Source organism: Lepisosteus platostomus, chromosome 19, assembly GCF_059453375.1.
Source record: "Lepisosteus platostomus isolate fLepPlt1 chromosome 19, fLepPlt1.hap1, whole genome shotgun sequence".
Lineage (NCBI taxonomy): Eukaryota > Metazoa > Chordata > Actinopteri > Semionotiformes > Lepisosteidae > Lepisosteus > Lepisosteus platostomus.
Window position 1 is genome coordinate 8,099,349 of NC_142629.1, and position 25,745 is coordinate 8,125,093.

Consider the following 25,745-nt stretch of genomic DNA (forward strand, 5'->3'; position numbering starts at 1 on the left):
TCGGCCCCTTTACTTTCAGTGCAGCAAACTCACTCCAGAAGTTCAGCGAGGATCTCTGAATGATCCAATGTTGTCCTAAATGACTGATGGTGATAAATAGAATCCACCTGTGTGTAATCAAGTCTCTGTATAAATGCACCTGCTCTGTGATAGTCTCAAGGTTCTGTTGAAAGCGCAGAGAGCATCATGAAGACCAAGGAACACACCAGGCAGGTCCGTAATACTGTTGTGGAGAAGTTTAAAGCCGGATTTGGATACAAAAAGATTTCCCAAGCTTCAAACATCCCAAGGAGCACTGTGCAAGCGATCATCTTGAAATGGAAGGAGTATCAGACCACTGCAAATCTACCAAGACCTGGCCGTCCCTCTAAACTTTCAGCTCAGACAAGGAGAAGACTGATCAGAGATGCAGCCAAGAGGCCCATGATCACTCTGGATGAACTGCAGAGAACTACAGCTGAGGTGGGAGAGTCTGTCCATAGGACAACAATCAGTCTTACACTGCACAAATCTGGCCTTTATGGAAGAGTGGCAAGAAGAAAGCCATTTCTCAAAGATATCCATAAAAAGTCTCGTCTAAAGTTTGCCACAAGCCACCTGGGAGACACCCCAAACATGTGGAAGAAGGTGCTCTGGTCAGATGAAACCAAAATCGAACTTTTTGGCCACAATGCAAAACGATATGTTTGGCGTAAAAGCAACACAGCTCATCACCCTCAACACACCATCCCCACTGTCAAACATGGTGGTGGCAGCATCATGGTTTGGGCCTGCTTTTCTTCAGCAGGGACAGGGAAGATGGTTAAAATTGAGGGGAAGATGGATGCAGCCAAATACAGGACCATTCTGGATGAAAACCTGTTGGAGTCTGCAAAAGACCTGAAACTGGGACGGAGATTTATCTTCCAACAAGACAATGATCCCAAACATACAGCAAAATCTACAAAGGAATGGTTCACAAATAAACGTATCCAGGTGTTTGAATGGCCAAGTCAAAGTCCAGACCTGAATCCAATCGAGAATCTGTGGAAAGAGCTGAAAACTGCTGTTCACAAACGCTCTCCATCCAACCTCACTGAGCTCGAGCTGTTTTGCAAGGAAGAATGGGCAAGAATTTCAGTCTCTCGATGTGCAAAACTGATAGAGACATACCCCAAGTGACTTGCAGCTGTAATCGCAGCAAAAGGTGGCTCTACAAAGTATTAACGCAAGGGGGCCGAATAATTTTGCACGCCCCACTTTTCATTTTTTTATTAGTTAAAAAAGTTTCAAAAATCCAATAGATTTCGTTCCACTTCACAATTGTGTCCCACTTGTTGGTGATTCTTCACATAAAATAAAATATTTATATCTTTATGTTTGAAGCCTGAAATGTGGCAAAAGGTTGAAAAGTTCAAGGGGGCCGAATACTTTCGCAAGGCACTGTAGCTGGTAGTGGTAGCTAAAAATAAAAAAAGTGCACAATGGTATTGCGCCTTCTTCATAAATATTTTGTGCATCAAAGTTTTTTACTTGGTTACTTTCTGTGGTTATTTTTGAAAAGTTTCATTCTAACTATAAAACATTTACATATTTTACAAAACAATATAATGTTATAACCTTGTCTATAAATACTTAATATTGTTGTTAAAAATTGTAGTACTTTTTTAAATTAAAAAAAATATTAGGGAATATTAATAGCCATGTAATCATGTAATTCCATGTAATCGTGGAATCACGTAGCTGAAGGGAAATTTTGGTAGCTAAAAATAAAAATAACTGAAGTTTAATGTCGTCTCTACTGAAAAATAATACACTCATACCCCGGTATCCAAACCTAATTTGTTCCTGAAAATCTGTTTTGAAAGCAGGAGATCCTAAATCAAAAATAAAAATTCAATTACTTCTTATGGGGAAATTCTACCGTTTCAAACCGAAAACAAGTTCACTCAAAAACCACCGTAAACATATAATACCATACAGACCATTATAGCAAGCTTAGTGAACAACGCAGTTCTACTCAAATAAGCCAACTGTAGCTGTAAAATAATTAATTATATCATATTTACATTTTTCATTCTTTTGTAATAGATTGCTATCCAAGCGATCAGCTAGAATGACGTGCATACTGTTGTTGACTATGATGCTACATAATCTATTGTCTCTTCTTTAGAGCCCATAATGAACAGCAACTATGAAACAAACACAAAACTACAAAAACAAACTAACTACAAAAAAACACTTTGAAAATGAGAGCACAAGGACTGCTGCCTCATGGTGTCTTTAACCATAATGCCTTGTGCCCGCACAGAAACAAGCAGTTATTCAGTGGCACTGAATTCAAATATTTATGGAACGTTCTCAGCCAAAGTCAGTCACTTTCGAATTAAAAAAGTTCGGATTAGTGAAATTTCGTTCTTATAACAAATTACAAGGTACAAAATCTTCGTGTTCGGATTAGCGAAGATTCGTATACCGAACATTCTTATATGTGTAAACTATGTCTACTATATTTTTATAATCAAAATCCTAAACAAACAAAATCATTCTCTAAAAATTAAATCGAATTAATATGTATACTATATTTTATAGTTTTATTAATTTTATAAATCACAGTATGTTAAATATTCACTTTACATTTACAATCTCTTAAGCCTAGTAGTACTGGGGACATAGATATTAAACTAAGGAAGGGATACGGTAACTTCAGCCCCCACCTCACACCCCCAGGACAGACTGAGAAAACAAATCTGAGACATTAACTATCCAGTCATTGCAAAAGGTGCAGAGTCGCAGAGATGAGCATATTAGCAAGGTAATGTGTGGCTATGAACTGCAGCACTCATGAGTTCTGAAAAAAAAACTTTTTACAATTATAACTGTAACAAATTACATAATGTTTCAATCATGACATTTCCAAAACATTCATCTTCTTATTTATTAAGTATTCACACTCACATTAAAATATTTTTCTTAATTTAGTTTTAAAACAAAATTGTGTGGCTGGCAATGTATTCAATTTAAAGATCAAATAGCGGCATCACAATTATAAAACAGCATATAAAATTTAATAACATAGCAACATCACAGAATGATGCATACCCCGAAAAATAAGACACTACTGTATATCTTGTGAGCGAAATATGGAAGTTGTCACTGTTTGTACTGTTTATAGAGCAGGGGAACACTTCATGTGCAGGAGGGGCAGATTTGCAGGTGTAACTATTCCTGGGGTGCTGGGGTGTAGAGTCTGCATGTTCAATATGTGTTCACATGGCTTTCCTCCCATAGTCCAAAAACATTCTATATCCTACTGGGTGCTGTTCTGTCCAGGGTGAGTCCTAGTTTGCGCCAGTTTCTTGCCACAACTCTGTACTGGATAAAACGGTTGGCAAAAGAATTGTCTGGTGATTTTATAATTGTAAAAACATTCCATTTAAAATACAATAAGGAAGATACTGTCTTCAAAATGTATTTACTTAACTCCTACATATTTTTTTAATATTACTGAAGTGTGTTTCTAATGTTGTTTTACAGATTTGTTATTAAGTGAATTTAGAGGAAAGAATACACTTTAACTATTCCTATGTCCATATTAATACAACTCTTATATCGGTACTACTAAAGCCAGATAAATACCCACATTGTGCTCTATCTATCTTCCTCTTTTCTTATTAATATCAATATTAAAATTATAAGGAAGGCATAGCAAACAGAACAAGTCATCCCATTACTTACACATCCAGATCAAACTAGATTGAAGGCAGAATATACTATCAATAACAAGAGTTGCCTAATTAATAAATATTTCATAACAAAACAAAATAAAGATGATATTTTTTAGATGATATTATAACTAGATGCAGAAAAGGTCTTTGACAGAGTAAACTGAAAACTTTTATTTGCTAATCTAGAAAATTTGGTTTTGGAGTATAATTTGTCCAGTGGATTAACATTACTTCACAACATTACAAATCACCCATGGCAACTGTTTTCACCAATGACCTCACCTCACAAAGCTTTAGTTTGCACAGAAAGAATGTCCACTCTCTTGCTCTTTTTAATATTCACAGAAACATTTATAGCAGCAATTCATCCAAATAACAAAATACAGTATACAAATCCAATATATTCCATAAAATCAGTTTGTATGAAGATCACATACTACTTTATCTACAAAATCCATCCAATTCACTTCCTGAAACAATCAGACTAATCAACATTTTTTCAGAGATAGCTGCAAACTCAATATACTGGACAAAAATTATTATATTACCTCTACCAAGTTGGAATACTGCAATTCTCAAACTGCCTGTGTCCATCACCTCAGGCAACCTCAAATACCTTGGAATCAATATCTCTCCCAACCTGTCAGAACTGCTTCATCTTAACTTCGACTCACTCTTGAAAAACATTGAAGACAATCTTAATCATTAGATGAACCTTCCATGAACTATTATTGGATGAATAGCATTAAATTAAAAGATAACCTAAAGTTAACTACTTATTCAAAAAGATTCCAATTAATACTAAAAATAACTGGCTCAGATATCTGAAATCTAATCAAAATTAAGACTCTCTCATCACTAAATTTTACTGGAATAACATAAAACCTTAAATTGGCACTATTACACAGAGAAAATACCTTCAATACCAAATATGTTGGATCCACTCAAACCAACAATATAATCCCTGTATTAAGAATGAACAAGTAGAAATCAGTGGAGAAATAATGATTAATGATGTACCCTTTCTCAGCAAATTCATAAGGCATCACACTCTTTTTAAAAACTGTAATTTCTATGATTCTGCAGGCGTGGTGGAAAATAAATTCAATCAATAATTTTACAATGACAACTTGTAAATACTCAACAGTTTAGCTCAATTTTGCTTGTATGTATCTCTGTTAAAAATAATATTCAATAATAATAAGAAAAATACTCAAAATCCTCAAACATATTTCTCTAAGGAATCATTTTTCATTCAAATTTAGTAAATAAAGTAGGATTCTAGATCACATGGAAATGCAGTACCAGTATACTTTTGTCTACTGTGTAAGTAGAAGGCTGTGGATAAGGGGCCTAAAAAAAACTGTATTCTTCAATTGGCTGCAATAGACTGAGACGGGTTAGAAAAAGAAATCAAGCAGTGAGATTTTGTAGGAAATGCGAACATCATTTAAAAAGTTGTAACTATACTATAAGAGAAGGTGTGTTACTCAAAAAAACTGCAAACTTCAAGTGTTAATACTGTTCCAGTTTGAAAGAAGGCCAAAAACAATGTTTGGGTCAGTTCAGATCATTATATCTTCAGAGAATAGAAATAGAGATGATTGTTTACCCCTTTGTTGCTTTATTTCCAACAATCTGCTCAATCAAGTCTTACATGAGGTTTCATTAATGAGGATAATAAGCACAAACTAATTTACCATACACAAACAAAAAATACACAAACTTTTACCATTTTTAAGTACTATCTATTAAAAGGTAAGATTTTAACTACTTTACATAAAAAGAAACAAACCATTGACATTTATATACTGTATATGCAATACAAATAACATAATAAGGGCTGTGCATCATAACTGTATGTAAGCTATTCCTATTTCTCTTCTATCACAATATGTTAAATCCCTGAGATGATAAACTTTTAACCATCCTCTGCATCCTCTAATGTCCTCTACAACTTTTGACATTATTCCTTTTAGACCTGTTCAATGTTGTGATGACTACGAATATATCAGAATGTTAAACAAGACCACATTTTGAACCAAGGCCGAAAATGACAAGAAATAATAATTTCTTATTTGTTCAAGTATATTCACATTACTACTTCGAACACATGGACTATACAAACCCAATATAAAATGGATAATGACTTATAGTTCCAGTAGAAATTGTGAAATATTTCACTTGTCAAAGATGCAAACAGCTATGCATTTTTAAAACAAATGAAATGATTGAATAATGCAAAGCATCATAACCTTGTAGCATGATTTTATTACCTTTTTGCAAATACATACGTCTCAAAATACAATTTCAGAAGACAATAAAATCAAAAATGCCTTTCTAGCAGTTACCTTGTCAATAAGATGAAAGAAAAACAGTTTAATGTTATCAGCCTTTCCATATGGAGATATATTTGGACTTTTAGTAATCCTGAACCCATGATTGCCTTGGTTGTATTAAGAGCTTTCAACTCCATCATTCGTGCACTTTCACATAAAACAAATTAGATAAATTAATGGTCTCTATTCTCTGTTGCCCCGGAGTCAATAAATTTACTCTTCTTAAAAATAATCATTTAAATGGCCCATCAGGCTAGCAGTAAAATCTTCTAATGGTTTTTCCTGCTTCTGCTAAGTTTATTGCATTTGAAAAGCCACTCCAGTCAAAAACCCATGATTCATTATTAGAGACTGGGTCTGAGGCATCTAATGAGCTGACAATACGCTTTAACATATTTGTTTTGAACAATATTAACCTTAAAGTCAGAAGGTTATGGCTTTCACCATTCAGTCTACAGCAAGGGAATTCATGTATGTGTATATGCAGACCTTTGAGTAGGAATTTTGAATTTTGGGGGGGGGCACAGGTTCAAAGGAAAAGGAGCACATGTTGAATATAAACTTAGGTGTACAAAAAGTCACCATGACACTTACGTTCCTCTCAATTATTTCTTGTATGATTTTATTTAGAAGAAACCTGTAAGCAAATCAGAAAGACTAAATCTCCTACCTCCCTGCAGCGTGTACTCTGTCACAGGAAGACTGAAGACTCCCAGGCCTGCTCCAGTATAAGCAGCCACCTGGATTTCATACTGCGTCCAGATGATGAGGTCCCTAATCAGGCAGTAGTTAATCTCAGGGCTGGTGATGTTCTTCTGCTGGTACTCACCAGGAAGGCCAGCAAGGCGATACCTAAAATCATGGAAATGAATCATGAGACAACAGCTGGCAATATCACTCCACTACTGATTAATTGCAATCCACTTCCATGAAAGCAATAAAGACTGAAAGTCTTTGGGCCAACTTTATAGCATTCCAATGTAATCCAATTTGGAGATCCTGCTGTTCGAATGTTTGAATTTTTATAACCACAAAATGGAATTAAGTACCAATAATAAGGTCTATACTGAGAGATGCAGAAACACAATTACTGTAAAAATTAGGATTAAATTATTAAGTAATACTCAAAACAAAACGCAAACACTGTGTTTTTGTTTTACAAAACCAGAACTTGAACTTGTGAATCTCACTTTTTAGAATGGAAGTTTTAGAAAAACCTATAAACAGATATACAGAATATACATTACAATTCCCAACATTTAATGTCAAACGGCACAAGAAAGTTATTTAATTCTTAATTTTCTGGTAAGTACCCAGCTTATATAAAATCCACACAAGCATTGAGCAAAACAGTGTTACTTTTAACGAGCAACAGCAGAAGTCAAAGAGATGACTAATATTGGAGCTTTTGCCAAAGGTACAGTTTGTTATTCAAAGAAATCTCTTTATGAATACTGTTAAGATATTAATTTAATCCAGAGTGTTACAGACATCTCTAATGGAATTACAATAATTACTTAGGTATGTGTATATGGAAATTTTAAATGCTTCTTTTTAATTTTCTCCCAAGCTTTAATGACAAAGCAGCACTTTCCTGTTTTCACAGGCTTCAGAATCCTGTCACCTCAATTTACTACAGTTTTGTAAGAGTGACAGGAGAGATTATGACCCCCAAAATAACAGGTGAAAATTTGACCATTTGATGACTAATAGATGCAATTCCCCTGAAAACATCTCTGAGCTTCTACAAATGGACCACCATGTGTATTGAAGAAAATAGGAGAAAAACATATTTCAGCTCCAAAGACCAAAGACCCCACATCCCACCCAAACCCCCCATCCAAAAAAAATATAACAAACTTGCAAAATAACATTCAGACCATATTACACATCTGACAAGTTAGTACCTTGGTGACTCTAAACATTTTGATTAGTAATTTCTTAAAAGTACCAAGAATTTGGTCCTCAACTGGGAAGCCAGCTCCACACATCCACAATCCTGTAAAAAAAGTTTCCTTTTCACTCTCTTAAATTATTTCCCTTTTAGTTTCCAATTGTAACCCCATGTCCATGTTTCAATAGTGAGGGTGTAACAGTTCCCTGGGATAACCCCATCTATATCTCTTAGGATCTTATATACTTAAATTAAATATCCTCACAATCGCCTTTGTTCTAAACTACACAGACGTAGTACCCTTACTCTGTATATGTATACCAGTAACTTATGATTTCTAATGCTATAGTGACCAAACCTGATACTACAATTTCCTCAGTGGGATTTTACTAGTACTTACTATTGTATTGTGTGTATTGTAAAGGTTTAGCAGAACACCCATGTATTTAAATTCCTTTCTATAAACCCAAGCCTTCTGTTAACTTTTGCAATTGCTTCCCCACATTGCCTCACTGAGGACACTGAAGAATTGAAACACCCAGATCACTTTTGTGATCCAGAATCATCCATGTTATATGTGTAGTGTACGTTCCTAAAGTTTAATCAGTGGGGATCTCTTTGACCTGACTGATGTTAAATTTAATTTTTCCAAGTCATTGTTTAATTCTCTTGGCTTTTTTAATTCTTCTCTGCTGTAGACACTGAAAAAAACACCTTATGGACTTTTTTTGAAATCATTAAGCTCGGAGACATTAAACTCATTTGCTATATTAATACAAAGAGCTGAGAGAAGATTAAAACATAATAAAGCATCAAACATTACTTTGAGGTCTCAAAAATGCTTGGATTAAAGCTTCAATCACTTCAGGTTTACCGTCAAACATTTGAACATGTAAGCTTGGAAGCACATTGATTGGTTTGTTTTTCTAACTCCTTACATTATTAATATATATGTAAATACATATTAAAACCAAATTGATGTAGTGATGCCTTAGGAAAAGGCAGGTTAATTACTATGCTGAAAAGTAAAACAAACATCATTTCAGCTGTAGTGCCTTGTTCAGCTGTAGTGCCTTGTTCAGTTGTGCAGGGTAATAAGGGAGAGCAGGAATAGGAGGAAATGGACGGGAGACCACCAGTCTGCAAGAATGACACAGGAGGTTCCAATTTAGCTTCCCTATTGTGTCTATGGACTTTCAAGACAGAGCCTTGCAGTCTGCTCAGTGTCACTTTAGATAAGAAAAGCTGAGTCCACTACTTGCTAATGTTTTTTTATCCTTCTTTCTGGCAGTGTGAGGAAAAGCGGACTGTGCAAGCAGGCATTGTGTCATCTTACTTTTAATATGTCATTCCTTAAAGGGCAATATTTCTTTGTTCTGAGTACTTTTGGCTGTAGGTTTAGAACTGTTGTTTTAAGGGAATGAAAAGGTGGAAGACTACGGAAAACAGGGTTTATACGTCACTTTAACTTCATAGTTAGCCTTAAAATAAAGCTCTCTTGAATATTACAATAACAAGACTTTTGGCAGAACTGCAAACTGGGTATGAACTTCATCACGTATTTGATCACACTGTTTTAGGCCACAGACCAACTCCTAAGAAAACTTCTGATGGTACTCACTAAGACATGCTACCACACACTTTAGTGATAAGGATACATGTTTGTAGTAAAATGGGTTTAACGTAAAATCTTGTTTTAATGATGAGTTTATGGAGTAATTTTGGAGTTTTATAACAGTCTTTGGTTAATTTGGAATTTTACAAAAAGTTTAAATGTAATGTGTTTTTTTTTTAAATCTGGGCAAGGTATGAAGAGGACATTAAAGTCATAGTCACCATCTCTACTTATAGATACTGGTTTTTAAAGTTAACAAATATGCTATGTAATGAAAATGAACACAAAGGAGATGAGTACATATTTACTTAGCCTAAAAAAAGAAAGTATTAAAAATAATACACTGTATACTACAGGTTACACATTTATAATCATCTTTTTGTTTACATGTTCAATAATTTATTTAGCTTCTTGTCTTGAAACTAAACACACTGTATATTACAGGGATAAGCACAGACTGTCTTTTCCCAAATGTTTCGGAACACCTCTCCTTGCATCCTCTGAAAAATAAGCAGCAACATATGTGACAAAGCAAGAGTAAATATAATCTGAAACACAGAAGAAGGTAATATTACTAATACTACTAATAACAATTTATTATAGATAATAATATTAATGTTTAATGACCATGGAGAGACATGACCTCACATCATTCAAAGGACTACACCTTTTTACAGAGGGTCCCCGTCACTATACTGTGGCATGAGGACCCACACAAGACTGCAGGGTGAGCTCCCCCTACTGGCCCCACTAACACCTCTTTCAGCAGCAACCTTGGTTTTTCCAGGAGCTCTCCTATCCAGGTACTGACCAGGCTCACACCTGCTTACCTTCAGTGGGTTGCCAGTTGTAAGCTGCAGGGTAAAATAGTTGTTAATGTAACCTGAGATGTGACCCGAAACACTCCCGACAAGGCTCTTATCACTCTGGGTCAGTGTAGCCCACCTGAGAACGTATCCTCTCAGCACTCCGTTCAGCTCTGGCTCTGGGGGAGGCTGCCACTGGACCATGATGGACTGGTTGGTACGCCCGCTGGCAACAATGTTCTTCGGGGGAGCACTTGGGGGTTCCTCACGAAGCATCAGTCTTCAAAGAGAACCCATTAAGGACATCATATTTCATTCAGCACATTAAACAATCCAGGCATTGTTTTAGAGCACAAAATGACATTTCCACCATCTGCTTGCTCTTCATCAGACACTAACCACCAGTTCTGCTACTCTATGGACACATAACAGAAAAATGCCCATGACTGAAAGCATCCATCATCTTGTTGGCTTGTCAAAGACAACAATTTAAACACTCCTGAAGGACAAGTTTAATGCTAAATTTGAGGTACTACTCCAGCATTAACACTTTTCCATAATACCTTAAATTAAGATCTCGTAGTTGTGTGTTTTCAAAGACAAAACAAAGATATTTGGAAACAGCCGGCAGCTGTTTTGTTTATCAATAAAAATGCAGATATGCCGATTGCAAAATAGTGCCAATGCACTTATATTTCAGGAAACAAACTCAAGAGGGAAATGAAAAACTAAACAAAACCCGGTCATTAATGAAAAATCAGAGTGGCATGTTTGAAGTTGATAAGTAGCTGAATGAGCCAGCTTCTTTAGATCCCAAATTCTGTGCCTGAGGTATCTAGACTGTCTCAGTGCCAGCTGTCAAAGTAAGTGCTTATTAGGCTGTATATCTAATATGCAAAGTAACCCTGAATTTATTTCTGCTTAACAGTCACTGGATTGATTATCAGCTATATAAATGACTTCCTTTTTGATCTCCTTTGCCACATTTACTTCAATTATGATGTGCTGCTTGTTACTCGGATAGTGCATGATCTCCCATAACACTTTAGACTCAAAGCCTAAAAAACTGCCCACGATGTCCTCAAACAAATCTTGTTTATTTCTTTTCAGTGCTATTCTTATATCAGCGGAAAATGTGAAATTATCTAATACTCTAATTAGACTAGTTATTACATGCAATGAGTTATACGCATCAAAAAGAAATGCTTAAGATTCATTGTACGATTTGGTTGTACAGTGACTTTCAAAAGAAGACAAGTATCTTGTTTACACCATACAAGAGCATGAACAGAATACAATTACAAAATACAAATCAATGGGAAGATTTGGGAGAAATGTGTTTTAACATGTTTCTAATAGGTTTTCCCTGACCTGAAATGAACTGGATCACTGATATCACTCAAAAGACTTCATAATAATATAGCATAATAATCCAATATTATCAAGGCGTCTTACAAAAGCACAATGTACAATACATATTAATTAAGAATTAATCTGATGTTTTGGCTATTATGTCTATTCCATTCAATAGCCATTGAATGTCAAACACTGACAATGATGCTGTAGATACAAAGTCTTGCAAACTATGCACTAGTAGACTTAATTATTTTAACGACTGTACTAAAGTCTTAAGCAATGATCACTGTAAATAATAGAAATTATATTTAATAAATTATACCTATAGAGTACATATAGAAATACACTATATATAAATACCTATATTTAATTATATACCTGTATACTGTTATAAGAACATAACTGTAAAGTAAATTTTCAAGGACAGTAGTATTGAAGATTCACACATTGCTTATTAAGTCTTTTCCTTTGTACTATAGAAATGCATTCTTTTATAGTCCATGTACTGAACATTGGAGCATTATTAAATCTGAATTAGCAAGTATTCCTGAATTCACTTATCTTGAGAATTCAAAGTTTAATGAGGAATCCTTGGGTTCTTTTAGATTTATAGTTGGTGTCTTCTTAAATCTGGCTTCATTTATTATTCTTTGCTGGAAGTGCTTTTCTTAATTAACACTTTCAATTTCAAATAATAGCAAGCATTACTCCCATATTACTTTGTAAATCTGTCCTGTCTGAACCATATGGAAAACAATCTCCAGCTTGAATGCAGCTGTGCTCTTTGTTGATAGCATTTGCACTATAAAATACATACTAATTAATGTATTCACACTTTATACATCTGATGTGTAACATCTTGCTCTTAAAATAAGATATTTTTATGAGAATGTCACAAATCTTACAGTACAACATAATTCTGATGACAGGGTACAGAAGTCTACAATTCAGAAGTAATGTTCTGCCAGCCATACGAAAATGCTCTCTACAGTGTTACTATGAATAAAAAGTCATATGTACAGATATGCTCCATATCTTTGTATTCTACTTTCTTTTTCGTGTGCTATTAAACCAAAAAATACAAGTACATTTGTATGAAAAATATTAACTTTTTAGTTCCATTCTCTTTGAACATCTTTCCCTGAATAAAGAACTGCAGCTTCTTACACAGACAGCATGTAGCAGAAAAGAATAGCTGTGAGGCATGTCTCTCTGACAAGTCTCTAATAGTCTGCATTGCTTTCAGTCACCAGGAAAAAAGCATTCCTGTAACTACAGCTATATAAAGTAAACACCATGGTTCTTATCAGTTTTATATAATTTTATTACACAAATTCTCTCTATATGCTGTTTATGTCTATTTTCTTCAGCAGTTTCAGGTGTACCACGTGAGATTTAACTCCATCACTTCTTTAAAGCATTCATATCAGGGGAAATCAATTAGAAAAAATGAGAAGACCTATTATTTGAATTAAGGTGCTGTAATTAGAATCTAGTTTTAGTTTAAAATGCAAATGCACAATTGCAACAGCGTATGGCTTAGTTAATAGATAATAGCACATACATGAGTATTTTAAATAAAAATATGTACTTCTTGTTGATTATGATCTTTTTCTTAGCGTACCACACATATTATTATCTGTTGGTAGAGTACCACATGAATTTTGTTTCATTTTCATTTCATGCTTCAAAATATTTTGCAGTTATCAGCATTGATATATTTCTAGATGAATCAACATGGTTAATATCTGCACTCCAATGAAATCTCAAATAAAAGCAGGCCTGGAACAATAAGATAAAATAAAAAAGCTAATACTTCTTCCCACATGGAATGTCCAGTTGCTATGTCTGCAAGCCAGAACTGACAACAGTGAAAGTGAAAGTTCATTTACGAGTGTTGTGGCATTATGAGAAAAATCAACCTCAGGAAACTTTCCCACACAAGATGGGCAAAACTTACTTTATTAAATGTCTACATGTAAAACTGGTAGAGACATCCCGTCTATTGATGAATTCAAATGTGATAGCCAATGGCCATGGGATCTTCTAATTTTGTTTCCATATGTTTTCGTGACTACTTAAATGACATAAATACAAATCACTCTATCCATCTATCCATTTTCTAACTGCAATATCCAGCAACAAAGGGTGCTGTCAAAATCATAATCCCTCCTCTAAAGGGTGCTCTGGCCCTTTTGTGTTTTAGTTGATTTCATGCACCTGTCCCGTTTTGTCCGTCTTTATTTAAGGTGGGCACTCCTGCCATGCCGGGTTCTGCATTAGAAGACGGATGCCCGGAGGCCCGCCTAGCATCAAGTCGCCCTATGTCCGCAGCTTGAGGGCTTATTCTTCCGATCGGTGTCCAGACCTGCTGAGTCCGGGGCTCGGAGTGCCTGGCCTCGTTACGGTTTTTATCCTCCTGGTTCCCTGTCCCTGTTCCTGTTCCGGATCCAGTTCTGGTTTTAATCTTGTCAGTCTCGGATTGGATCTCCTGGTTACCTGGACTTTGGATTGCGCCCTGTTTTTCCCTTTTGGATTCCCACTGGACTTGTTCGCCTGCGCTACGCCCCCAGAGCACCAGATCACAGCCGTCACGCCACCCTGTCTGTCTTCCAGTCCCACTCCTGCTGTGTTTCCCTAGAAGTCTTTTTCCAGTCACTTCCGGATTATACCATCTGCACAGGGTCCTAAACTACACACTGTGACAGGTGCAAGGTAAGATGCACCCTGGATGGTACACCAGCCCATCACAGGGCACACACCGACACAAACATGCACACACTCAAACCTAGGGAGATTTTCTCAGAAGCAGATTAATTTACCTGAATGTCTTTTGGGAGGAAATTTATGTGAAAAAAGGGAGAATATGCAAACTCCACACAGATAGCACCCCTGGAATCGAACGCAGGGTACCAGAGCTGCATAGCAGCAATGCTAACCACTGCGCTACTGTGCTGCCCTACAAATCATTCATTGATACGTAAACCCTTAACTAGCTTTTCAATAACTGATTATTTGGAGCGACACAAATGTAAGGAAACTAGTTATACATACTGCGGGATTTAGGCACTGGAGGACCTAATACATTATGGGAGAACATTTCCTGATTGATTAGCATATTCAGTGTCATAGCCATCTGCTAACAAGGCAGACAATCTCCAACTCTAGGAAAAAATATCTATTAACAGGCCTAAATACAATCAGAGCTCTAGCTGGGTTCTTTACAACTTAGACAACCTAATTTAAAGTCCCTTTACTGGATGGATACAGGTGTATCCAGAATTTTAAAATGCATTTATTTATTACATATATATTTGCCTGAGATTTAATTCAAAGATAAAAAAATCTTTAAAATAAAATTTATACAAAAAAAATATACAAAATAAAATTGTATAAATACAAATTTATAAAAAAAATAATTTCTACAGATAAAAGAATGAAAATATTTTATCAGGATGGTAAAAATTGTTTCATTTCAAAGTTAAATATTTTCAACTGTCAAAACATTTAAACAGACAGTTCAGACATACTCCAGAAGATCTCTTGCTTGGTTTCTTGAAGTGGAATTAGAGCTTTTCACAGTGAGCAGCTTGCTGACAGGCTTAGTAAATTTAAAAAAGATACAGCTTGCTTTTTCATATACAGAAAAAAATAATGGTAAAGTAAAACTTTTAAACAAATAATGTTTTTTTAATAAGTTCATAATCAAGTTCATTGTCTAATACAATATTAATTGGGGGCATGAAGTTAAGCAGCTAGGTGTTCAAATTTTAATAACTTCATCAATGTTTGATTTTTCAGCTGACAAGATTAAATGGGGTGCTATGATTAAGTAGCACTGATTACTTGGTAAGTAATATATACTCATGCGATATGATGACAAACTTGTTTTGTAAAGCTGTTATTCAGAGGAATTTAATGGTTGAGGTAGCCTTATTATAATAAACATGTGAGAATAACAGAGTCATTAAGACCATCCGAGAAACATTAAAAAATACTGCATTTTTTCCAAGACAGTATTTATTTAAAATTCTATTGTCAAATTAATCTCGTTGTTCCATCATTTTCAAATACATGTTAATTCCCTTTCAAATGAAGAAAAAAGAAAAATCACTGCCTGACATTTCTTTGTGTTTTTTCTGTGATTTTATTTGCTAGATTAATGAAATATGAAATAAAAATCAATGGTTTAATTATTCCATTATGCTGAATCAGTGTTATAAATTAAGTCTGTACCCCTTCTAAGATGTGTTGTGGTTTTGGCAAAGACAAGAAATGGGAAATTTAGGAAGCTCTGTTCAATAAAGTCTGATGAATATAAATTGCTCAATATGGAGTAAATGGATGCCACATGCCTTTGGAACAAAAAATAATGCCACTATTTTCCTGTGCAAAACAACTACAATTTAGTATGTCTTGCTGAAGGAACTGTGGTTATTTCCACAGCATAAATGCTGTGCCAGATTACACTCTGTGCATTAACTGTAGTGGCACTGTTCTAACTCAGTGACAACTATAAAGGAACAAATGCTTTACTTATCTATTACAAAGATATCTACTTACAAAATTAATTGTTTAGTGTATAAATGAACAAAATACAACTCAAAAAAGGAAAAATCACACAAATCAGACAAAGGTCTTTTCTTGACCCCCTTAATCATTAAGGCTGATGTTACAGTATTGTGCGATTTTACAGGAAATTGATTCAGCTTTTATTCAGCGATGAGCACTAGATTAAGTTACAAGTTATTTTCTGATCATAACTGAAATAGCTTTACCTTCATGGTAAGTTACAATGAGTTTTTTCTGCCCTAATTAACAAGGCAAAAACACAGCCATCTTGTGGATGAATGGTCTCATGCATGTTATATATGTAAAACTTTTGTAGTTTTTTCCTGCTAAATTACTTTAAAATCGCATTATTTTATTTAACAAGTTTTGAAAAGGGCAGCATGGTGGAGTGATAGTTCATATAGCTTTCTCGCAGCTGTAGGGCACAGGTTTGGATTTGGGGCTAGGGGGCCTTTATTTGCGGTGTTTCTCAGCTAGTCCTAGTTGTCAAAGACACTCTAGAACACTAAACAGGGAACACTAAATAGCTTCTCATGATGGATGGGACTTCTGCACCCTCTTTCAGACCAAAAACAGATTGTGACAGCAAGCAAACATATTTTGTTTATTCTTGAATAGTGATCACAACTAAGAATAATAAAATAAGCTGTTCTATGCTTGACAAGGCAAAGGCAAAGAATACATACCTGTTAGTCTCTGTGCTGTACTGCCCCTTCCCAACCTGGTTAACTGCACACACTCTGAACTGGTAGGTTCGAGCTGGCGTTAACCCCTTCACCACTGCCCCCGTCATTGCGGGGGCTACTTTGGGTAAATAGACCTTCCATGGGGAGTCTACAATTCAAACAGAAAATAGTTTTTGACAGAAAAAAGAATAAGTAACATTTTTAGATATTTGTAAGAATTTTAAAAGCATGTTCACCTTTGTAGAATTGTTTAAACAATTTCAGAGGGAGGCATAAAATGACAGTAAACGTCTTTCACCCAAAAAAACGACAGTACCAACATGTGTCACAAGGAATTATGGGTTAAAGCTGAAACTGAACGATTCCAAGAAACAATTACAGAGAATGGAGTTTTAAATTTAAAATCTCAAGCATGCTATACAATATTTTGTAGAAAATATTTCAGATGCATTATCTATCCCTATGTCCAATAAAAAAAACCTACATCCATCACTGTGGCTTTCAAATTGCATTCATATAGACTTTGCATTATTTTAAATTTGTAGCATGGCCTGAAACAGCTGTTGTTGCTCTGAGCTCTGTACAAAGGGTTAAGCAATATAATTTAACATCTTGAGATATCCATCTGAAATTCAGTAGGCAATAATATATTTCATTATTTCATAGTATTTCATTATCGGTTTTGTTTAAAAGATCGATGAGTCTTAACCTGTAGACAAACAGAACCTTAATTGAGCAAAGGTTGAAAGCCATCACTTCTTCACAGTTGTATTTTCTGATGTCCTTCTGAAAGGGGTGAATGATCCATCAATAAACACTTTCCACTTTACAAATCTTCCAAAAAGTACGAGTATTGTGAAAAGGAAGTTGAAGAATTTGATGGGAATCAGATTTACAAGTAAACACCTGAGCTGATCCTAACGCTGAGCAATCCCAATGTTCAATCATATCTAGGATACATTAGGTCCTGTGCTGACTCAGGATTGCCCTGTCTTCTAAGTACAACCTGACTTTTAGGCAGTTTTCTTATAAGAAGGGGGTGTTAACAAGTAACACCTCCCACAGTTGATAAAAAAACACCCTATCAAGCCAGAAAACAAAAACTGGATAGCCATCTGCATATTTGTCAAAATAACGCTTACGCCATGATGACACATGATTCACTGTCCTTTGTGATTTGTTATTTGGTTTTCTTGATAATGACAGACGCAGCATGTGGTTTTTCTGAGGCATGCTCCATTTTTGACTAATTTTTACCTTTTTATAGGGATCAAATTCTGCTTTTTGTAAACAATAGTTAGATGGTTGCTCTTCACTCCTCTGTTTCTGGAAAGAAGAGAATCTTTCATTTCAGGGTGGTGAATGTGATGATTGTTGGCACATTTTAATTAAAGAAGTATGCTTGAGCAGCTCAGATTGGAGCTGACTAAAGCCCCCTTCAGTAAATGCTGGAGCTAAAATGATGAAGATCACTGTTTGGACAGAAGCCAGTTTAAGTTAAGGTTCCACTGCAAATGGGGCATGAATTAAACATTTGTCATTGTGTTTTCTTATCTTTGCAAAAGTCCCAATCTCGGCACATTACAGGAACTTCATCCTCAGTTCTATCTTATTACCCTGCGGTCTCAAGACTTCATACACCTGATACAAGCAAATTAACGGTCTATAAATCAAATAAAATATCCACGGCATGCTCCTCAGAAACACAGAATTTGAGTACAGTATGTACCTGAACAACTCTGACTATTACCTGCCCTGCATCGTATGTTTACTATAGAACTCAAGATGGCAAGCATGTTCTATTTCATTTGTTTTTGGTTTCACAGAGCTCTGCCTCAATTAATTCAGAAATATATTAAGTGGTAGGTGGTATAGTGGAGCAGTGGTTAGCATTTTTTCCTTGAAGTTAAATCTTGGGTGCTATCTGTGTGGAGTTTGTACTGTATGTTTGCCCTATGTTTTATACCCATGCTAAAGTATTACATAAAATTAAATAAAAATATTGAAGATATAAATACAAATATATAAAATGTAGTTGCATACAAAGTAGTCTACACTGTCGAAAGATGTACTTGTAAGTTAATTGGTTTCTAGGAAAATTGACTCTATGACCCTATGAAAAATGTGTGCTCATGTCTGTGTCTCTGTGTGCCCTGTAATGGACTTGCATCCCATCCAGGGTGTGCCACTCCTTGCACCGATTGCTTGCCAGGATACGCTTTGCCCATGCCCATGACCTTGAATTGGATGAAGCACTTAGAAAATGGCTGGATAATTTGTTGAGTTTTTAATGCCATGTCAATCAAATGTATATGTCAATCAATTTCTCAGTTCAATGCAGGCTTTCACTGCACATACAGGAGTAGTGTTCAAAACATGAGCAAGAGAAAAATTGTTTCTTATTTTAAATGTGAAGACAAAGACAAGAAATAGTAGAAGAAACTAGTCATCAATTACCCTACATGGACTCTCATTCATGACTGTGTTGGGAGAACAACACCATTCACAACTAACTTTATTAGTCAATAAGATATTGTGACCTTTTGCCTGAAAAGATATGGGCAACTAATGTAAAAACTCCTGGGAAATGTAATTTCGAGGGAATGTTTTTTAATCTTTAAGGCATTGGGGACAAAACTACTTTCCAGCTTTTTTGCAATGCAGTATATTAAAACATGCATCGTGCAGAGATCACCCTGTCTTTTTTAATTGGCACCATAAAGGGACTGCTGTGAATGGCATAAAACCAAATTCAATGAGACAATCAATTATCTAAATACATGTGGTGGGATTTCAATAACAGCTTTCTGAAACACACTGGGTATAATAGGATAACAGGCAAACCTGATGCAGCAGCCACTTCAATGACATTCTAGTTCCTATTACAGTCTATGCAGTGCATGTGGCACTATGAGTCAGGTTTACACTGAAGAAGTGCTTTAAGTTCTGCTTATAAGCAGCTTAATGTAGCACATAGTCGAATTCAGCTCTATAGTCTATTAATCCCCATGTCACCTCAGGGCTTGGCTCTGTTTATACACTGCGTCTGTAGAATACTTTATTTATTCATTCCTTTCCTTTCCCTGTCTCAGTCTCACACACCCTTCCCTATGCAAGATAAGTGATCTAGGAGTAAAGAAAGATTAAACTGAACAGTAATGCAAACCAACTGCATTTATCTCATTTTCATTTGCAGAGGGTAGAAGGGTGTTATTTGTGTGTGTACCTGTGTTGATGTTTGTTGCTATAGTTGTAAAGTTAATGGCTAAAGCACTTCTTAAAAAAATGACAACTTGGCTATAGTGGCAATAAAAACAAAGGAATGCCCCACTCCCCTGCCAAACACAGGATAGGGGAAGGAAGTTAATGTATTGTTCAGTAACCAGTTTTATCAATAAAACACAGAGATATGGTTTCTGAGTTTCTGCAAGACAGAGCAATAAAATTGCAATTCACAAGCTGTACTTCATTTCCAGTGTCTGGGAAAAAGCAAGTGCCAGACATTCATTTAACAGCTTATATCTCCATGTCACATGTTCCAGGAGCTGTTTTAGGAAACATTTCTGCTTAGGTGCCTTGAAGTTCGTGAAACAGGAAGGAAACAAGACAGGGTGAACTCTTCCTTTGAGGGACTGGTATTCTGTCTTTGAGAAACACACACAATGAACATTAATTGACTAACTATCGTTAGTTGAACATTAATTAAGTTCAACTATGACCTGGGATACAAAAAAATATCGTTACAACTACTGAGTATAACAGGCACTACCATTTTTTCCAGACAGGGTAAAAGAGAATTTTAACATGTCCTAACTGTAGTGTCTTTAACACATGTCTAACATAAGAAATTTAAGTTGTTGTGAAAAGCTATTGCTGTTTTTCAAATATACTGTATGCTCTTTAATCTAGTGGTTAAAGAAACATTTTAAAAGACACCAAAATTACAAATTTGCAGGTCTCTATAATTCAGATTCAGAAGAGACAAGATGGAGAACACTGTACTTTGTCAGTAATGATGAAAAATAATCTAGACAATTATTCAAATACTGGACCACTACTGTGCTCTTTGCAAAATGTCTCCTTGAGATGAAACTGGCCTAAAGTATTTTAGAAATAAAAGTGAGGAGATATTCTCAAGCATTTAAATTTAAAGATCTCTAGGTTAGGTTCTCTGATTATCTTCAGACAAATCTTTTTCTGAGAATGCATTTAAAGATCAATGTATGCACTGAAGACTGGTGTCGTTACATCATGTATTATAGCCAACATGTGAGCTAACCTAGCTTTCATGAAGATCAATGCATGCATCACTTAGTGTTAATAACTGGACCGTTAATAACAGAAGCATTCTTGAATCTGATGGGAAAGGCAAACACAGAGACCGTCACCCTGAAGCAATGTGACAGAGCTGAACAAGGGGCTTAACCATCTTCTTACCACCTAAAACAAACTAAACACACTACCACTACTGCCAAGACAAAAAACCACTGAGGCTATCAAAAATAAACAAATAAAAAGACAAATAGAGAAATAAATTACATCTGATATAAGCTAAATATTGCTGGAGTACAGAAGAATATTTTTCTCAGAAGATGTGACAGTGTGTACTGTTTCATTTGATTACACTCGAAGAAATGACAGAGAGATAGAAAATAGTACATCGTTGCTGAAGGCATTCGTTCAGATCTTCCACACATCCTTATTTTTCAGGTTGACTTACTGTTTTCAGACAGCTCCACAACATAGTACAGGAGGGGACTGTTTCCATCAAAAGGGCGGACCCAGAAGAGATCCACTGTGCGGCTGTCAGAGGCATTCAAACTGGCCTGCAGATTACGAGGGGAGTGGGGCAGTTCACTGGAAAAAAACAAAAGACCAGACAAAAACATGAAGCCCAGTTTGCCTCTGAACGACCAGGGCTGGCCTCTCACCAGCTATACCACATGCAAGAACCAATCTGGCTGAGAGGGTCCACCGATTCTGAATCTAAGGAGCAATAGTTTAGCTAGTTAAGAGAGAATTAGCAATGTTTCACATTTGTATTAGTCAGTAAATAAATGTATATACAAATAAATAAAGATTTTGCCACACATTAACTATATTTAAAGCTTTTGTAATGTAAAACCTTAAGTTAATTTAACCTGCGTTGTACCTGGCTCATGTTTAAATATTCAAGCTTATAATGGAGAGAAAAAATGTTAAGTAGATTTATTGTGCTCTCAACAGCTGCTGAGAGCTCTCGTTTTTTTCTTTTTTATGCAAATAAGGAATTTAAACATGTACTCGCTGAACTCTCAGCACTGCAGTTAACAAATTTCAGATCTGTAAAGCTATATGAGATTATCTGTAATTGCAAGTACCTGTAGTAAAATTATTTGTTGATATATAAAACCTGATTGAGAATAACAAAGGCAAATTGATTTTTGTATCAGTTCAGCACAAATTCCATTTAAAGGACAGCACCCATAATTAACAAGTTAGTATCTGAATAAAGTACTCCCTTTCCTAAGTTTACTGTAAATATTCAAAGTATTTCTACTTTGACAGAAAACAAACCTTTAATTTGACATGTAGAATTTCATCCAACTATAAACATTCATAGCCAACCTACAATATGCTTAATGGTTGATCTCTACTTTTTTAATAAGAATATAAAACATCTTATTTCTAAGAACACAATATTTCTCTTTCTTTTCAAACTAATGATGATTTTCCTATTAAATTCATATAAAGTTCTGACTCACTGTATAAATATAAGTTATTATTAAATTCCTACTTGTCTAATCAAAGCCTTACTCCTTAAAAATAAAGTTTAATTAAAAAATATGCGCTCCAATAGTAATTATTAATTTACGAAGCTGCTCTGTGAATATGACAGGAATGTTTTATTAAAATGCAGAGACGTTCCTGAAGAGTAAAGACTTTTCTTTTTAATGTGCCCTGGTTTGATTAAGCATTATGGTTACGGGGCTGATATTTTTGTGAATTACTTATCAGCCAAGCTGGACAGGTATAGTGTAACAATTCTAGCGACCACTGTGAGGACCTGCAGGGCTCAACAGTAGCTATAGAACAACTGGTATCCCTCTGAGAGCCATCAATACAATTGCTACATTTGTGGGGACTCTTCGAGAAAAAAATATCTACCCCTCAAGTTGATTTTTCAGTAATCCTTCCAGAACTGAACAGCAGAGCTGCAGAAAGTTATATTGTTTATGCAGAGAACACAATATACCAGAAACTCATTATATATAAAATGAAATCCCTTAACTTAGTATTATAATGTACATCTATTTCAAGGCACATGCAGTGCCTTGCAAAAGTATTCAGACCCTTGCACAATCTTCACATTTTTGCTGTAAAGCTTGCAGTCTTGATAATTTAAAACAGCAACTGATATTTGTTATATACACACCCTAATGTTCAAAGCAAAAACAAAAGAAACGGAGGATATGAAAGAAAAATAGAAAAGTCCCAATTGCATTAGTATTAAAAATGACCTTAATGAGCCACACAACTACAGTAGGTGAGTAACCTCTAGTTGACCCCTATGTGCACTCATGGTTCTCATGATTTCAGAATTAAAAAAAATAAGGTTGCTTGATAATACAGAGAATTTCAAGAAAAGATTCAACCATGAAGACTAAGAAGTTTTCAAAGCAAGTCAGGGATAAAGTGGCTGAAAAGTACAGATCAGGAAAAGAGCACAAAAAATATCACAGACTCCCTGTGAGCTCAATCATCAAGAAATGGAAGGTGCATTATAACACAGAGACATTGCTTAGATCAGCAATGAGCTGGTAGGAAAGGTGGAAACTGGCAACAAAACCAATGGCAACTTTAGAAAGAGCTACAGAGTTCAATGGATGACTTAGGGAGAACACTTCACAAAGCTGGCCTCTATAGCCAGAGTGGAATACCCATCTCGTATTGGACCTGAGTAATCTGCAAAAAGTGGCAAAAGTTATTGTTATTTTGCAAGTTTTTGGTCTAAGTGCCAAACAGTATGTTTGGTGCAGACTCAACTCCAGACCCAAGAGCAGTACATCTTCTTGTCAACATCATCATGACAGTCAAGAGTGAAAGTCCTTTATAAGATCACTTTATTGGCCATATACAATTTCTTGTATTAGGAATTTGTCTTTTTGCATACCCCAACTTGCTCTCCATGAGACACACAGATAGGCTTGGGGGCAGAGCACAGGGTCAGCCATTTATACATTGACGTTAAGGGCCTTGCTCAGGGGCCCAACGGTGTAGAATTCCTCTACCCGCCAGATTCAAACCGGCAACCTTCCAGCCACAGGCGCAGATCCTGAGCCACAGAGCCACCACACAACCCGGCCCAGCCAAAGTCCTGATTTGAATCCTATTGAGAATCTGTGGAATATCTCCCATGCAACTTGAGAAAACCTGGGCAAATCTTCTCAGATGAATTAGTATAAATTGCACAAAGCTGGTGTGAGTTCAAGGAAGTTGGTTAAGACTTATCCATTTGCTTCCACCAAATATTGAGTTCAAGGATCTGAATATTTATGCAGTCAACATATTACATTTTTTTTCTTTATTTTTTCTGACATTTCATGCAACCTATCTTACCATAGAAGTCTTTAATTCAAACATTTAGATTTTGAATGATAGATTAAGTTAAAAAAATATGTATCATTTCATAATTTCATAAAACAGGATAACAAGGGCCTGAATACTTTTGTTAGACACTGCATGTCACATTCTGATAGAAAGGGTGTGCTGTAGCTCGAAGTGGTTTTGTTTGCCATCGTCTTGGCTAATATATGATGGCAAACCATTAGCAGGAATTCAGGGACGCGGGTATTTGTGAGTGAGACGTTACTCTGGCCAAACAGGACCGTCTGCAAAAGTTAGTGATCGGGAAAGTTAGTGAAGTTCTGGTATTTAATGAATAAGGAATAATATGAAGATTAATGAAGACTGAGAATTGGGCAACAAAGAGTAAATCTCCTATTAAGGGAAGACCAGCTGATGGAAGAGGACCTTGCAGTCTTCCTTAAGAGAGCACCAATGGATCAAAACTAGGATCCTGGACGGGGTCCAAATAAACATGACAGACCATTTAAATTGTGACACAATGTCTCCTTGGTAGAATCTTATTTGCAGAAAACAAAGAAACAACTTAGACATAGCCTTTATCTTCTTTAACAACACATGTATGTAAAATAATAGAAATGACACTGTATATGCAAAAATACAATGCTATTGTGTCAAAATAAGCAGGCAGGTGGATGCCCAGGACTTGGGTGACATTCAAGTGGAATTATACAATGCAATAATGCAAAGACATTATTATCTGTCACTGATGTTTCCATTGCAGGATCCAGTTGAACAACATAATAACAGAAGGAATGAAGAAAAAAACATGTCTTTTAAATCAAAGAGTGAGCCAGTAGTAGAGACTAATTTTATAATCATCTCAGGATTCTGTTCTGCTCCTTAAGGGGGACAGGAACATAAGAAAGGCTGAAAAACCATTGCTATCATATTACCATTGACAGTGACCCCCCCCTTGACGGAGCAAAAGTGCACTCTCTGTCTCTACCCTCCTGAATTTGCTAGTCAGGGACAGAAATTACTGAGCAGTCTGTGGATATAACCTCTGATCCCACGCTACTTTGAAGCAACATCTTCCTATGACAGTTAATAGAGTCTTTTAATGCTACTTCTGAGAATTTTCCAGTTCAATATACGATAATTAGCAAGTCACTGCTACCTCAAAATGAGATTCACTTAACTA

The 25,745-nt window shown here is 35.6% G+C and overlaps 1 protein-coding gene across 4 annotated transcripts in view; it reads right to left on the reverse strand.

Annotated features, from left to right (window-relative positions):
- sdk1a (sidekick cell adhesion molecule 1a) overlaps window positions 1–25,745 on the reverse strand; it is a 493,742-nt gene that overhangs the window by 89,722 nt on the left and 378,275 nt on the right. For all 4 annotated transcript variants that reach the window (XM_088612342.1, XM_088612344.1, XM_088612341.1 and 1 more), the window contains 4 exons: window positions 21,696–21,832; window positions 16,976–17,123; window positions 10,501–10,641; window positions 6,717–6,898 (listed from right to left, as the gene is read on the reverse strand). In XM_088612342.1, the coding sequence (XP_088468468.1) occupies window positions 6,717–6,898; window positions 10,501–10,641; window positions 16,976–17,123; window positions 21,696–21,832 (608 nt within the window). The remainder of the gene's footprint in view (window positions 1–6,716; window positions 6,899–10,500; window positions 10,642–16,975; window positions 17,124–21,695; window positions 21,833–25,745) is intronic.